Source organism: Patagioenas fasciata, chromosome 5, assembly GCF_037038585.1.
Source record: "Patagioenas fasciata isolate bPatFas1 chromosome 5, bPatFas1.hap1, whole genome shotgun sequence".
Taxonomy (NCBI): domain Eukaryota; kingdom Metazoa; phylum Chordata; class Aves; order Columbiformes; family Columbidae; genus Patagioenas; species Patagioenas fasciata.
Window position 1 is genome coordinate 59,980,945 of NC_092524.1, and position 17,465 is coordinate 59,998,409.

A 17,465-nucleotide genomic window follows, 5' to 3' on the forward strand; every position below is an offset into this window, starting at 1 on the left:
GTTATAAACCGAATAAAACATTAGCCATTTTGTTAGCAAAAATCCTATCAGATAGGTAAGGCTGTTACCTCTTATACCACAAAAAAGGATGGAATTAGAGTGTTGTCTAAACTTATCAGTGCCCTAGGAGTTATAAGAAAGTCATGAAAAAGCATGGATTTCACGAGCATATGTTTGGCACTTTCGAAGTCAGAGAGAGAAAGAAAAAACTGGTATTTCCTACAGTAACCTGAAAGAGGATAAATAGTAGCAGATAACTGTACTTCAAATGTGCATTGCTTCTTAGAAATATATTACTTAACTTCTAGAAATCCAGTTTAACTCAGCTGGTTGTTTCATTTTTTGTTTGTTTGTCAAGAGTATCTTATGTTGGAAGAAGATGGCAAAATTAACCAGACTTGTTATTTGTGTTTCCATGTTTAAAACTGCATTTTGACCCAAAACAATCCCCATGTTCATGTGCTAGCAATCCTTTCGGCGTCCACACTTTCCCTACCATACCGAGACACGTTTCCCATTGTTATTTGTATTTGCGCTCACTACAACAGGTCAAAAGGAAAGACGCTTCCCCTAGGCCTTAGCTGTGATGCCTAATAATTCAGTGATAGAGGAGTTATGCCTGTCCTGCCCAGCGAATGCAGCATGCTTTGCTGTGGTACCTGGAGGATGCTCTGTGTGAATTTCTTGCAAGGACAGGAGAAGTCTTCAGAAAGAACAGGCTAAACTGATCCCACTTTTCCCAAAGCAGAGGGCAGAGCAGATTAAGAAGAGAAAGGAAAAAGCAGGTTCAGGGAAATAATGAAAATGGGCAAGCAAGGCTATTGCTTTGGCCACCATTGGTCTGAAACAATGCGGGTGATCATCAAATTTCTGGAAGAAGCAGACAATGATACATGGTAGCTTTAATGGAAAGTCTATAAACTCTTGCGTTGCTGGTGCTGGCTGTCTAACTTGTAATTCATGGCAGTTTAAGTCTCTGATGGTGCAGTTTGGAGCAAGCCTGTTCCCATGTCAAGTTTTTCTCACTCAATTCAAGTGCTATTTAGTAAGTGCCTGATAATTCACTATGCATTAACTTCTGCTGTGTGTGCCGTGCATGCTCTGTGTACTGAAGCATTTTGCTGCCTGCTGTGGGAACACAGTTAAGGTGCAAATGTTTCAGAATATGCCCAATAACCCATCCCTTTAATTTCAGCCAGTCAACTGAATGTAGTGATAATGACCAAATTAGTGCCCATATCTCACATTCACTCTTCCTTCTTATCAATTAACTGAGTGCTTAATACTTACTATACATGAAGGGCTGTTGTGTAACCTATATTATAACAGCAATAAAAGTTATGGAGCTCATTATTCTGTATGTAATTGCTGCATGCATTATGGTCTGACTCACCATCACGGGTCACCTCAATCACATACAGTCCTTCTTCTGAACCAATTGCTATTCTATCTCGATCTAAACCAGGAAGGAAATAAAAGGCTATTAATTCTGCTATACTTAATCTTATCTTTAAAACTGACTGTTTGAACAACTAGAAAAATTTCTGGACAGATTTTCAACAGCAAATCAATTTTGATCAAGTTCACGCAGTCTGTCAAAAGCATACTATATATCCTACTGCAAAAACAACCTGCTAAACAACTAAACAGTATTATTTACTCTGAGTAGATGAAGAAATTTGAATTTCAGTGCAAGATTAGCATTTCCCCCCCCCTGCCCCGTTATTAAATTCCTGTGAAGGAATTCAGCTAAAGAATTTATTTCAAGGTGACAATGCTCTCATTACAGAAACCTATCTAAAAGCTCCAACAACTCTCACACACTTGTAAAAGTCAAAACAAACATACCTACAATAGCAGCAGCTAAACTTGCTTTAATAAGAGGCAGCGTACTGTCATAGGCTTCTTGTGGAATATGCACAACCTGGTTTTTCAGTCTGTTTTTGTGCAGGATAGACTGCAGCCCTTCTAGGATTCCAACCCACTTTCTCTTCTCATTCTCATTTTCTGTCAGGATCAGCAGAGAACAAGACTTTGAAGGCAAACCTAAGAGAGAGGCTGTCACCTTTTAAAAGACAGAGAAAAATAAATTAGAAAGAGAATAAAAGTCCTTTTGGTCAGTATTATATACTTTGCAAAACTGTGAAAGCAAACCGTACCTTTTCATAACAATGTGATCATGTACCTGAGTGATATGCATGCAACTAATATGGCCACAGTGCTTTGAAAAAACGCACAAGCCTCTGGTTTTGTTTAAAAATTCTCAGTTTTCCTTAATCATTCTGAATCCTAAAATATGGGCAAGGAACGCTACACTCCTTTCCTACAATAATCAATATATGCCAGCAAAGGGGTCCTTCCTGCTCTGAATTGGAATTTCAGTAGCATTCCATGATGCATCCTGATCCCTCCCCCCACCATCTTGTAATAACTTATTGAAAATGCCACACGTGCTTTCTGAGTCAGATGCATTTAAACTCAATGGCATTGCTACAATCAGGTCTAGATTTTGATTTTGCTACTTAATTTTCAAAATATTTGTCTGGTGGGAAAAGCACGTCATATCTGCATTTAAATCTCTGGAGGAACATATTTTGAGACCTGCATTCTCCTGCTTCCCCAAGATGAAAGAAGATCACAATGGCTTCACTTAATTTTCAGGGAAATTGTCTCATAGATCTCAAAGTAGAACATATTCTGAATGGAAAAATGATCCAAGAACTTTCTGCTGGCCAAAGTATGCACTTAGTAGTTCTGAATATTAGTGCTGTGGCCTGTCTGGAGAGATTGTAGGAAACAAGAGATCATGGAATTTTGCTTTCAGCCACAAACAGGCCCCCAGCCAGTATCAGCCCTCACAACAGACCCTTAGAATAACGACAGTTAAACAGAAAAAAGGAGCAAAGGTAGAAATGCGCAAAACTGAAGGCTATGACTATTCATACATGGAATAACACACCTTCAGCTTACATGCTTTGATAAGAAAATCATAAAGATGGATGATGTGGTTACACAACATACACTTCCTGAAAGAGTGAATTGAGCAAGAATATTCATCTTAAAGAAAAAAACCAACCAACCAAAACAAAACAACACAACCAAAACCACACAACTGAAAGTAAGCTTTGAACAACAGGATGCCAAAGACAGACTCCAGAAGTAAGGCAAAAGTGAAGAGCAGTAGGAAAAGAATGAAATAGTTTGCAGCTGTTCACAGCTCAGTATTATTCTGCATCAAGCTTTGCTCTAAACTGTAACTAAGCATTCATATTTTAAAGATGGATGGAGGCATAATGGATAATATTTCTATATTTGTAAACTAAACCAAACCAGACTTCAGCTACGGTTTTCTCTTTGAAGTATCACCATGTATTACTCCTCAGTCTTTTGAAGGTGGCATCTTATATGCAGTCAAATGCAGGAAAAAAACAGGAGAAGTTGGTTATAATTTACCTAGCATAATCCATCATACCAAAATCCAGCATTTTCTATGAAACTCAAGGCTTCTTAACTCAAACTGCGAGGTAGTGGAAGGACTCCACTACAGATACTCTCACGCTATTATTAAAAATGTATTGATGGCAGCACTTAGACTGCAATGTCTGGATGCCAGGACGGCCTGACACGCAGCTTTAAGGACTGGTTACCAAGGAGAGATGTTTGAGTTTGAGACATGCTCTTCCTCTTCTTGATTTCATGGGGGGAGGTGGGGTTAGAGCTGGGAATATTTTAGCGTCTGGCAGCGTTCTGGTGTTGCTTTCTGTCGGTGGAAGATCCAAGATAAATGGAAATCTGTCTTTGGTGGGCCATCAATATAATTATGTGTTACATGAAATAATATACAGGAAAGAAGTACCACATTTTTACATAGACAATGAAAAGTAAGAGCTTTAACTGTTGTGTAGAAGCCACTCTATGTCATTATGTCAGCAGGATGCAAACCTAGAATTAAATGAAATGGAGAAAATAGACTATCTTGCATCAGATGTCACTAACATCTAATTTTAGGAATTCCTTCCTTTGAAGGACGTAAAACTGAGGAAAGAGGTGGACTTTGGCAGCACCTTCTGTGGTCCCTGTCAGCAAGGTATTTAAATAGATATACCGCCACACCAGGCTTCTAGTTAATTTATCAAATCTCTTTAGCATCTGGATCAAACTGTGGAGGCATTTGGTCATGACAGAAGTATTTTTCTTAGGTACCTTTTCAGTTCAAAACTTCAGGCAGAGATTAGAGAAGCAAGTCAAGCAGGCTAAACTGTATGGATGCTTTGTACGTAAATCAATCAACCCCCAGCCTACACAGCTCATTTTCTCTCCTTGGAAGCCCTTTCCCATAGTATTCCACATTTGCTCATTTGAGAAGAGAGCAGATAGATGGGAATAAACCAAAACATTTAGAAACAAGAGAAAAATGAAAGAAAAAGTAGTTGTAAACTAAAGGATGAAAATCCACTGCAGAAAACATTTCTACAGAAAAAGCAGAAAAGCAAAGGCACAGGAGCATTCAAGTAGCCAAGACATTCCCTGTATGTCGAACTCTGAAGGACCAAATGATTGGGATCGCATGTGACTGTCAGCTCTTTGGCTTCCATGTTCCACTGATTTGATTCTAAAAGACTGAGGATCAGGATGCTGAGAACAATTTCTGTATTCAAATGCAAGGGATTATAGATATTGACTACTAATGTACTCTTCTCTGTATTTTAAAATTTCAGGTTAAACATAATTCACGTAACACCAGGAACTTCCTTGCTAGGTTTTAAAAACTAAATACAGCATTCAGATAGAACATATATCAAAGATAATATTAGAACCAAGCTAATTATTTTATATATTTTTTTTTTCCTTACCATACTTAAATACAAAGTTAAGGAAACTGAAACATCAACTGTATGTTTTTATACAAGACAATACATGGCAAACTAGAATCAGTGAACACAACCCAGCTTCAGCCTACTCTGATGTTACAGCATCAGTTACTAAGCAAGAGTCCTCCTAAGCCAAGAAAGAAAGAACAGGATCTGGTAGAACCAATGGAAGGGGAGACGAAATATACTGAATTATAATCAAGAAAATAAAAATAAGACAAACTTCATACACAAGAAAGCAGCAAGATAAGGATTACTTTGTTCTTTACAGTTCAGTTGTAAGAAAAGTATTATATTGTTGTTCTACACATTTCAGTATGCCTTGTAAGTTCTTATACTTCTGCATAACTTAACAAACATTAAATATGGATAACGTATTTCACTACCAACACAAACCCTGGTATTTAACTTGTATTTTCTTTAAGAGTAAATTGGCAGCCATACCCTGAATATACAAGGGATGTCTTTGCGAGTTGCGTGTATTACATCCGACGCCAGGACAGAGCTCACACAAAAATCTTCATCTCTAGTAAGAAAGAGAGCAAGAGAATCACGGACATGCACACACTAACATTAATCAGCAAAATCTAACCCATATCACAACTGTTTCGATAGGCTGCAATCTCCTAACACCGCACAGAGGCCACAACTTCCATCACTGCTTTGTTATGCTCTAACCGTCCTCGACTCAAACAACTCACAAGCTTTAGTTATGTTTCTACAGCATCCAGTACGTGTAGCTCAGTCCACCTGAAGCTAAGTGGGGTGGCTTTCTGTAGTTTTGGTTTACCGACCACACCTATTCTACAATTAGCAGCAAGAATATTGCTCTTCCAGCCCAGCAGACACATTAGAAATGAATAATTCATACCTCAATGTGTAGCAAGAGAGGGGCCTTTGGAAAAAAAGAAAAATCACATAAAAAGCTCTTGGCAACATAATTATAGTCTGTGGGATTCAAATAAGGGTTTTCAAAACAGCTAGATTTTATTCTCTATTATGGTAAAATAAACAGACATCAGAATAACTTTTGCATTTCAGAGTGCTCCACCCCAGAGGGCTTGTCTACACAAGCCTTTTGAAACTGAATTTGACCAAGTTGATCACCATAATTGCCAATTTTAGTGTAAAGATGACACTAATGTCTGAAACTTGCCCACGCTAGAATTCATAGCTGTGGTGGTTAACGTCTATTAAAACATTGAAGAATCCTCAGAAGACAGACTCAAAGAGGCAGCTACAATAAGCAGATAAAGCATGGGACAGTTGGTATAATATCTGGCTGAGCTGCTCCAAGCAACGTACTGATGGGAACGTTGTTATTTGCAATACTCCCAATGCTTCTGCTCCCACTGCCAGCGTGTCAGAGAGAGCTGACACTGATGGTTCTCAGATATTAAATGTGAGAACAGAGTACCAGTAATGGTGCAACCCCATGGTACTGCTGTCTGGAAAAAATACAAACGAAGGTGCTTGTGAATGCAAGCTTTATGTTCAACAGAGACAGAAGGTGCTGTAACATTAAAAGGTATTATACTGTCTTGGTATTTCCATAAATCGATATTAAAAAAAAAAACACAACCCTTTTTGGTTACTCAGATCAATGTAAGTCTCAGATCTTTTGTAGACATTGTTTGGTGGTTCAAATGGTTCACCAAGAAAAAATGACTCCTGTGAAAAGGCAGGGTCAGAGCCACTTGCACTGTAAATTCGTCAGTGATTTTCTGCAGATTACTTCAGTTTTTCTAATGTTCCTGAAATTACTGGTTATGGGATGATCTGTGACTCAATGTTCAGGTCAGAGTGCAGGGAGGCGAAAAACCAATCTACCAAAATCTATTTGTTTTCCATGTGTGCGCACAGAATTCTAGGAAGGAGGATGCTAATACCGTAAATATTAGTGACTGCAGTATAAATGACTATAAAGTCACTACAGTGACTTCTTGTTGAGCCTACTTGTTCAGCCTAAACTTAGCTGCAGTCTATATACAGAATACACAGGTCTTCTCAGACCAGAGCTCTCATGAGCTTCATGTTTCTTGTGTACTATAGATACATATTCCTGTTAGGAAAAAAATACAGAGGATTTCTACTCTGTCATAATAATACAAACCTGAGATCCAAGACCTGACTTGCAACAACTCCAGGCTGGGTGGATTTTCCTTCAGGCACATCATATAAGAACAGTTTACAGTCACAGACAACTGCGTAAGCCCTCTGCCACCCTTTCTTAACTCCTGTAGGCTTTGGGACCTGTGTAAAAATAACTGATTGCTTATTAAATGTAAGCACAGGTAGTAGACACAGAAAGCAAAGACATTTAGAAAAGCGTACACTCAGATCAATGGAATTAGAACACGTCCTACTTGCCCTTCAAAACGAAGTGAAAATGTCAAGTAATCAAGAAATAATTTTTCCCTTAAGTTCAACCATTCCCTGTTACAGTTTAATAAATATATTAGCTAGTATTAGGACAAACAACGGGGCTTGTATATTCCAGAAATGCCAAAATAGTAGGTCAGTTCACCTTTTATATTATGCTTACATAAACAATGACAGAAATTCTTCCTTAAAGCATGCTTTTCTCCCCCCTGCTGCTTATGAACATCGTAGCTACTAATCCACTACCCTTTAGCTCTTGTAGTAAAACCAACCGTTTCTCCCACATCTAAAGCAACGAAGGTTAAATAAGTTACATAGATGGCACAAAAGGCCTTAAGGCTTTAGCACAATTTAGAAGATTGTTTAAACATACTTAGAGGTTCTAAGCTGCAAGGCTGTAAGTGAGGTTTAGTATTCTTCTCTTGTCCAAGAACAAAAGACTGTTACCTTGACATAACCTTTATAGGCGGTTCCTATTCCTCTTTGCACATCTACTCCGAGAGGCCTTTTGGCTTGCTCAGGGGGTATGGGGCAGACCTGAGGTGCACTATCCTTGCAGGAAACATGGCATGCAAATGAACACACTAAGTACAAAAGAGAAAATTCACAGTGAAATGCGTGTATAAGTCAATTGTAACAGGAGATCAACGCAGTCTGCCCTTATGCTCAGCAAATTAATTGATCACACCGAAACTGGCAGTCAAATATTGCAACAGACCACTATGCTAACGGAGCGAACACACCTAGGTATTCTATGAGACTCTTCTAAGTCTTTTTATTTCCTCTTTGAAGCCTGTTACTTCCATGAAGGGACAGAACTGAGTCCACATTTCAAGGTAACTTATGAAAGAACTTTCCAGAAGGAAAAAGGAGTTGGACAGTGCCATCGGTGTTAAGCAGCAACTAACCCCATCACAGAAGGAAAAAAGTATTAACAAAGGAGGAATACAAATAATAGAGCATTGATAGGAGACAAGATACATATAGTAGTTTAATTTGATTCAAGTATGCAAGAATACTGCAAAGACAAAGTAAAACTAAACTGACCAAAAAAAGTAGAAAGGGTCAAACTGTTAAACACCCGCAACAGACTTGAAAGCATAATAAAGTAGAAACCAGGGGGCAAGGACTGAACTGCTGTGTGGTGAAAGGGGCATATATACACCTCTGAGTTCAAATAAGGAGCAAACATGAATACTAATCATTGCATCCTTTCTTGCTATTTATACCACTTTGTGCTGTACCAGAGGCACAGAGGTCTCCAGGTCTCTCATCTATAGAGCACTTTGCACAGGAGCCATACACAGAAAAAATGCAGAATATACACCCCTTCACATGGGACATACTGCAAGAATTGCAGAATGAACTAACCATGTTATATGGAAGCATGTGACCCCCAGGTTTATGGGCCAGATCTTTCCACAGAGATTTTGCCTGGTTTGTCCCAGCTGCCCTGTTCCTACCAGCACTTTGGGAAGGCGGTGGGAGAGCGGCCTGGCACTGTCACCTGTCCTATGTGTACTCCTCACCACGTTCTCATCTGGCAGATACCTCATGCACATTGTCCTGGTTTTGTTAAAAACAAGTTTCTCTTTTATTGAATTTGCCTGTCAGCTAAAGCCTTCATATTAGCTGCATTTTCCTGGAGAATCAGATACATGTTTTGGTAAACGTAGCAATGAAATTCAAAGTTATTGATAAGGATGGATGCACCTCTCACGAGAGGGGCAACGAGAAAACAGGTGACCAAGAAACTGACCAACGGAGTATAACATCCCATTCATGTGAATACTTCATATAAAAGTGGGAGATCATGAGGATCTTGTCCCTTTTTCCTTACGGCCGACATTGGAAGAGGACCTTGCTAGTTGTTCCTGTGAACTGAGGCCTAGTAAGAGACTGAATCCAGCTCCAGTTGGCTGCAGAGTCCAGTCCAGGATTTCAGGTGCCGGCTCTGCAGTTGCTGAGACTTTCAAGATTGGTTTTGTATATTTTGTATTATTTTTTCTATTTTATTAGTAGCATTAGTAAAACATTTTTAATTTTTCCAACTCTCTTCTCTCTGTCTTTCTTTCCCTCCCAATCGCCTGTCCTTAATGGGAAGGGGGAGAGGGAGGGGCTGAAGGGAGAAGCTAGGGGAGAGGGGGTTAACAATACATCTGCCACGGTTTTATTGTCACCCTGCAATCAATCCCTTGACACACATCTAGTCCCGTAATTACAAAGGGTCAAAGGATTCCAGAAAATCTGGAAACAGCCCGCCTCTGCCAGAGCCCCGGGCTGGGCTACAAACCTCTTCCTCCTCCTGAGGCCCGAGGGAGCAGCCAGCAGCGAGAGCAGCCCAGAGCAGCCTGCCTGGCTCATGCTTTGAGCTGCAGGCTGCTTCCAGGAGGACAGGGGTACCAAAAAGTCATACATGCCAAGTGCTGTAGGTGCTCCCCAAGACCAGATAATAAATTCAGCTCTTTCAGGAAACATCATGATTATTTGGGACCGTGCGTATCAAGGCACACTGGTTGCAGAATGGGGAAAATCCACAGGATACCACCAGTTCCACAGGCCTCTGGAACTGCAGCTGTATTTTACCTACTCTCCATCATTACAAAGAGGAGAAATTGAGAAAAGCAACTGATTAGGAGTAGAACATGGCAAAGGTTTGTTCTGCTGGAATCATCTCTATTCTTACGTCGATGTGATTCTATTTTTTTTCTGTAGCTAACAAGATCTGGAGTAGAAGAGGCAAACTGGAAAATTAATGATGCAGAGCTCAATCAAAATACATGAGAAAAAAAAAAAAAGAGCAAAACTGATAGCTACACTAGGGGAAAAAGACCATTTCAAACTTGCAGGAAGAGATGCAAAACTAGAGTTCAGAACTGTCAGCAGGAGAAGACAAAAGGCAGCCCCGGGGCAGGTGCTGGCAGAGCGACAGGTGCTCCTGGGGAAGAACCGTCACCAGGAGAGCTGCCAGGAAAAAAGCCCTGAAGGGCAAATGAGGCAATGATACTGAAGGTGTCAGTGGAGAGGGCGTCACTAGCTAGAACTAGGCTGGGCACAGAAATACAATAAGGTTATTTATACTGTTGTGTCTCCAACAGAGTTGTGGACTACTTCCCGAGTTCATGTGTCCAATCGAGATACAGATAAGTTATGTGCAAAGAAAAACACCTCCATATAGTCAAACGTGGAATTCAATAGGGACACATGCATCAGAAAAAGCATTTTAAATAAAACTAAAGGACAGCAAGACAGGTTACAGGCCAAAAAAACCAGGTAAATGGTCCTCCCAACCTATATGATTAAGATTGCACAAAATAGGTAGACTTGGATCCATGTTACCAGAGCATTCCCAGAATCTTTCACAAAACAGAAACAGAAGAGTCCTGCCTTCCCTGCCTCCCCCACTCACACTATTAACAGCACTAATGGTAGCAGAATTAATTAGCAATATGAAAAGAAACCATAAGGGCTTATATTAATTCTTTGACTTTAGAACTCTGATGATGATGCAAAAGAAAGGGGAACCATTCAGTGGTAGCCACCCCTCTCTTTCATTCCCTCTCCAAAGACACGGTTGCCTTAAAATACATTAGTGTTTTGGGATGACTTTTTCAGGGACTTGCTGACAATATAAAAAGTTTAACTGACTCACCGTCACAGGCATAACCTTGTCGAACTAATCCCACCATAAGAGAGGTGCAATGACTACACTGAGTAGGGCTCGTGAATGACTTGATATTGAGCTGGTGAGCTTTAGGCTGAAAGATACATTCAGGACAAAAAATAACTTTTCATTTTCTGTACTTATGCAATGCAAGTGTCTCCCTTCACCACCCTCCAGATATCAGAGTGTACGTTATGAAACCTGGGCTTCTTCCAAGTGCGTGCAGCTTGTAAATGGTGCTGCAAGACAACAGTAACAGTTTCATTTCCAACTGCATAAGAGGGTCAAACCTAAACATATGACCAACTATTTGTTGTTATCCCTTCTGACAAATCAAAACCCATCCACTTGCATTTGGAAACATTTCATTAAAAACACAGACCTAACAAACAAACAAATGACAAACCCAAACAGGACAAGAACAAACATGGAGGGCTAATTTATAATATATGCTATTTTTTCCTTTGTTCCTTAGAATAAGGTTAGTACAGTCCCCCTACCTTTGGTACAGCTAGAGAAATGGATTGAATGGTGGGGGAAGGAGCAGCAGGCATCCTCTGAAGCCGAATTGGTTCCTGAATCACAAAAAACTGTAATTGAGCAAAACGAGGCTTCAAGAATTTGTTTCAAGATTGGGGTGGCAAAGCTTATTGTTTTCTGATTTTTTTTTTTTAATTATAAAGATTTTAATCATCATAAACATTGCCATTCTGATTTAATAGAAACAGATTGTGTTTTAAAGCACTCACAGGAAAGCCTGCACACTAACAAACAAGCAGCAATACAGAAAACATGTGAAGATGAGGTACATCAACATACACAGAGCCAGCGAAAAGGTTTCATTTGCAATTGTCCTTAAAGCAGGTGCAATTAACACTGATACATTGCAAATAAGCAACATTCAATCCTGCTTCTTCATAACGAATGCTGCAATACGTCTTCATCATGAACAAGACAGAGAGACTTCCTAGTGAATTACTTTTCAGGGTAAAATAAGGGCTGTCTTACTTCTTGTTGTTGCTCTGCAGTTACAACTGAAGTAGATGGTGAAACTTCGGACTTGGGACATTGTGTTTCCTGCTCACTAATAGAACTGGTCTGCAAAAGTGACAGCAAACATGTTAGATTAGATAGTACAGATGTGACAAAGTGTTTTCACATCAACAAAATGGAAACAAAGCCCAGTGCTGATTCCAATATGCAGGACACATACATCTGACAACTCTCCACTCTGGAAAAGCTGGAAGTACCGAAATGCAAACCCCTACAGTATGCAGCATTAATGCTGTAACAGCCTCTTTCTCCCAGTAAAGTTGTGTCTAATCTCCTGCATGCACGTATGGAATGATGTTTGAGAAGCCTGGCAATCATCCATAAAGTACCTTATTTCTCATGGTATTTCTCATGGCAAAATAGCTTATTTCTCCTTACTACACTATGATTTTTCTAGCACACAGCAGCCAGCAATTCTGTTAGAAGAAAAATTCTTGAAGCAGTACTACACAATCTTTTAAAAAGTTGTTTAAAGATATCTGGCTTTTGTCATTAAAAGAATCATGTCTACTTAATCACATTGTCTTATATTTCACTAAAATTTAAGAGACTAGCATCCATTACAAGCTTTCTATTAATTTCACACTTAAATTAGCAACTACTAATTGCCAGCACAAGGGGGAAGTATGCTACAATTCCAGAGCTAAAGAAGCTGGGTGTGGAAGCAGGATACTGCATCACTGTACTCTGCAGACATCATGAAAATCATGACTAACAAACATCAGATTAGACTTCACAACAATGATGTAATTAGCACTAAAGGCAACAAGTAATGAATCATTCACTTCCCAGCCAGTTTAGACAGGAAGATGGCTCAAGCTCAGTTAGCTCACTAAATACGTTCAGATATTTGTTATTTTTTTTGTTTTGATTTGATTGGTAGGGATGGGCCATTTAAGATCAAATTGTGCATTACGTAACATGAACTATTTAAAAACGCTGTGTGTTTCAGCTTTAGCCATATAGATAATGAAAATATAAGCCTGTAAAGAGGTATTAAAACAAAACTAAACTAGCTCTATTTAGTGGATTAAGTTATAGAAAGTTAAGGAAGCACAATACCTAGTTTTAGAAGGGCATTTTTTCTATAACAGGTCACGACAAAATAAGGAGACAAAACTACTAGCAAAAACTTACTTCTTCCCAAAAGGCTAGCAGAGAAGATGTAGACGAAGAAGAAACAGAATCCTTTGTTGTAACGGATATGAGGGATAAAAATGATCACTTATCACCCACAGGAAAATTTCAGAGAGAATATTAGTAGGCTAGCTAAATAAAATGTTTTATATGGCCAAATGATATTTATTCAAACTAAATTAACCCAGAGCAGATGACCCGGACTATCTTTAAAAGTGCACACGAAAAAAAATTGTTAATGAAAGTCATTAGGTACGATATCAGCAATTTTAATGTAATTGATTAGAAAATGCCACCTGCATTTCCATAGTGACTACATATTTATTGCAGGACCTGTAGAATGGAATCTTGATTAGTTATGGGCTTGATATTCTACATGTCACTGTTTAAAGTATATCTGGTGCTTTTTAAAGCAATGTTGTAAAATATCAAGGTCAGTAGACAGGAATTATTATTCAGATAGTAGCATATATCATGTTTCTTTCTCTTCTCTCCACCTCATCAATATCGCACATCTTGCTGCTTCAGCAAGAAAGCCAGCATGGACATTTTGTGAGCAGGAACAGCACATACACTAAGTATACGCAAATATAAGAGCATGTCCATAGGTTTCCTTTTTAGCAACAGTGACAATTTGGAAAATAAAAAACAGAGACTACACATTTCAGATATAAAATCTAACCAGACTGATGAGGTTTTAACCTGAGCTCCTTTAACTCAGCTCCATAAATGTAACAGATTATCCCTTCCAGTTCAAGCTCTCGATTTTATTCTAAACTGTCTATATGTTTTGGGAAAGAAGAAAAAAAAAGAAACACAGAAAATCTTCAGGGACCAAGAGATCATGAAGTAAGGAAGTGTGATTCAGTGTTGCATTTAATAGCTGCTTCCTCAGGGAATGCACAAACCTTTTCGAGTAAAACGCCCACTTGGAGCTGTGATTTGTATGATGAGTTTTCTAAGGATCAGAGGGTGTGTCATGATAAACTTATTACATCAAAATCTTGTGGGTCCTCTGATTCTCTTCTCAGTTCTTCCTACTCTAACCACTCCATTAAGATCTGGAGCCAACAATTTTACATATCTGTTTAAACACTTCTTGAACTGTGTGAATACTTTTCCTGGTATTAACCAGCATCTTCCAGCTGCAAAGCATTTAATCCCTTATTTGTAACAGGGTGTGCCACTTTCTCCAAGTATCCCTGAATATATATTATTTAGCCAAATGTTTGAGATTAGCCTAAACAAAGAAGCTAGAATGGGAAATAATTCATGTGAACTTCTGGGAATATTTCCCAAAGGTGCTGGTTTCTCTACAAAATGCCAAGCAATCTTGACATTGATCGGGCATTGAATTCTGTGTCACACTAATTTGGCTAATATGCCAGAGAGTGCCCAAATGCTACTTTTAAATAATAAAAATACAATTAAGTTATCACATTTTTATAGTTATTTTATGTAATAACTCACTCTGAAAGTCAGATCACGTGCAAGAGGAGAGGTGTTGAAATATTCAAAAATGGAATCTTGAAAGTCTGGAAGTTTGAGACCTAAAACCCAAAGCAGAACAGGCTTAGCTAGAAGGCAACATTGCAGGTACCATTAGAAATATCTCAAAACACAGTAACTTTGATTACCTGAATCTGATCTGTATTTTTCTTCCAGTTTTTTCTTCAAACTTTCCATCTCTTCCAACAGTTCCCTATTTTTTGCTTCTGATTCCTTTAATTTACTAAAACAACACAATATGATCAAAATGCAGTCTGAAATATCTCAAAGGCAGGAATGCCAGTGCACAAGTTTGTTCATTTCTTGTCTTACATCTCAGAGTTTTGGAAAATGCCTTTTTATTTTCTTTCTTTTGAGGAGTGGTGGTGTTTTTTTAAAATAATTTTTTAAGGCTAATTAATTTTATTTTTCCCCTGAATAGGCACCTCACTACTTAACTACTTGACTAGATGGTGAAAACTGTACTTGAGACTCCTGCGATCATTATAGATATCTGCCAAAGAAAATTATTCTAATAGTAGTTTGGCTTTTAATTCCCAAGAATTCCAGTTAGCCCAAGAAAAGGTATTGAATTTGCTTTGAATTTGCCTTTGCCCCCCACCCCCGGCCAGGCACCCGAGATCTGTATCTTATCACCAAGCTACTCACAGCAGTGAAATGTTTCCCTGAAGAAATCTTTACAGTTCTCATTTGACTATGTAAGAAATGTGTAGCCTGTAGAACGGGATCTTTCTGGCAAAGTCCAACATCCCAGGCACAAGGGGCCATTTTAAGAAAAATGTTACTATTCTAATCAGTAGTTTAGAGCAGTACATTAAAACCCAAACAGAACCAAAGCCTTTTATTACCTTTCAAAAGATATGTTTGCATCTTTAACTTTTCGTAGCTCTTCTTGAACCAGTTGTTTGGCACGAATTTCTGCATCAAGGGCAGACTGTAATTCCAGCCGAGCTGACATATCCAACTTCTGGCTGCGCCGCACTTTCCAAAGTGGATCCTGTTGCAGTAAGTTACTGAATATTAACAAACTGTCTAAAGAGATTTCTTTTCTCGTTCAAAGACATAAATTATCTTTCACACTGGTTCAGAGAATGCTCTTTAATTAGTTACGGACAGTACAGCTGCACGGAAATCAGTTGACAGTCAGACTTTGTTACACAAAAATTAAGTAATGAGCTATTTTTACACAGGTTAAACCCCTAACACAATATGCTTGAACTGGAAATGCTGGATCACTGAGCATGGAAGTTGAACAGAGAGAACCCACTGAAAACGGCTCATTTTCAGTGTCCAACCTAGAAAAGAATATAAAACTTGCACAGCGATGTACTGGTCTTTTCAAACATGAGAAAAAGGTAAATATTTCATGTAAAACATAATAATTTAAAACATATGGAGAGCGACAAAAATGTGAAAAAATGAAACAATCTGGGTCTTGAGATACCCAAGATACCTGTTTCCTAAACAATTCTTACACTGGCTAAGCAGCATACACTACACTTCAGCATATAAAACGCAATTCTGTCCTACTACCCCCAAAAGTTAATTTCCCAAGCTTTTCCAAGCATTTTTCACTGTGGAGTACATTTCTGATATTCCCTAATGGATACCTCTCGAGTCACACATGAACTGGCAAATAACAGTCATGAAAATGAGAGGCATTTTTTAATGTTAAGAAGCAATTGTCTTGGATCAGGTTCTGCTGAAGTTACAAACCCAGATATAACACAGAGAACAGTGTTCTTTATTCCAGCAGTAGCTAAGAAGAAAATGCCAACTGCATTTGATCCCATCTTTCTTCCTATTAAACCTCTCGATATTAAAATAGTCTCTTGATGATGTAGGCAAATGTTAACTCATAGGAAGTCATAACTTTCTGTTATTCTCTCCTATTCATAGGTTTGGAAGGGGTGAGTAACTTCTTATCTGAATAAGCCAGCAGCACTACCTGGCAGTGCTGGGGATGTGGGGTTCCATCTCTATCTGCAAATGGCTCTCCCTTCCCCTATGTTGGTATTTAGTACCTGTTAACGCAAAACAGTGTTTTTGTCTTTGAAACCATACTCGTGAGAGCTCTTCTATTTTGCAGAAGTTTTTGGGAATTCATGTTACTGCAGTATAGGAAAATTATGGCATAAAGTTTCATTGTTCTGCATGTGAATATACCTTCATGCTCTTGGTGTGTCACTAGTTTGCAACAACATCAACCAGCTAATACTTGTTCATAAGAGAAAACTTTTTACCTTACTGTAATGGCACTTAAAATTTTTCACTTCCACCTAACATGGTGAGGTACATTTCTGTACTCCCCTTTAATAGTTTAAATCACTATTTCTTCTCCCCGGTACACCGTTTAAAGCAGTTTGTGATGGCTGATATTAGTATGAAGCAACTGCCCCCCATGATTATAAAATTCTGATCAAATTACCTAGATGAATCTCTCAACCAACAGCTAAAAACTAGAAAGCAGAGCAGAGCATTTCAGATAGCTGAAACTAAAAATGTAACTCCATGCACATCCCCAGAACAGGCTGAACGCTTGCTATTTTCTTACCAGTGTTCGTGACCCCAGACTGGAACTTCTCAATGATTCTAGTTCTTCTGTCATCTTGGAAGCTAGTGCTTGGAGATAGCCACGAGCATCCTTCTCATCACTTACCCTGTTGTGCAATTACAAAAAGCTGTTACTCAACAGTTTCGTCACTTATAGCACCAAATACTGTACCACCAAATAATCAGAGTGTCTGCACTGGATTTAGGGACATAACAGAAATGGACAGAGCAGGGAAAACTCTCCCAGCAATCGAAAACTGCTTTAGGTTTTTATCTGATTCTCTTGATTGTGGCAG

The 17,465-nt window shown here is 38.8% G+C and overlaps 1 protein-coding gene across 6 annotated transcripts in view; it reads right to left on the bottom strand.

The window, feature by feature from the left end:
- The window catches only part of CDC42BPB (CDC42 binding protein kinase beta), a 96,312-nt gene that overhangs the window by 10,833 nt on the left and 68,014 nt on the right, over positions 1 to 17,465 (bottom strand). For 2 of the 6 annotated variants that reach the window (XM_065840005.2, XM_065840004.2), the window contains exons 18-29: positions 17,171 to 17,276; positions 15,465 to 15,613; positions 14,745 to 14,839; positions 14,578 to 14,657; positions 11,926 to 12,015; positions 11,418 to 11,507; positions 10,906 to 11,011; positions 7,701 to 7,837; positions 6,985 to 7,124; positions 5,316 to 5,397; positions 1,849 to 2,065; positions 1,394 to 1,456 (exon numbers count right to left, since the gene is read on the bottom strand). In XM_065840005.2, the coding sequence (XP_065696077.1) occupies positions 1,394 to 1,456; positions 1,849 to 2,065; positions 5,316 to 5,397; positions 6,985 to 7,124; positions 7,701 to 7,837; positions 10,906 to 11,011; positions 11,418 to 11,507; positions 11,926 to 12,015; positions 14,578 to 14,657; positions 14,745 to 14,839; positions 15,465 to 15,613; positions 17,171 to 17,276 (1,355 nt within the window). The remainder of the gene's footprint in view (positions 1 to 1,393; positions 1,457 to 1,848; positions 2,066 to 5,315; positions 5,398 to 6,984; positions 7,125 to 7,700; positions 7,838 to 10,905; positions 11,012 to 11,417; positions 11,508 to 11,925; positions 12,016 to 14,577; positions 14,658 to 14,744; positions 14,840 to 15,464; positions 15,614 to 17,170; positions 17,277 to 17,465) is intronic. The other 4 variants (XM_065840007.2, XM_065840006.2, XM_065840009.2 and 1 more) reach the window with 2 other exon arrangements.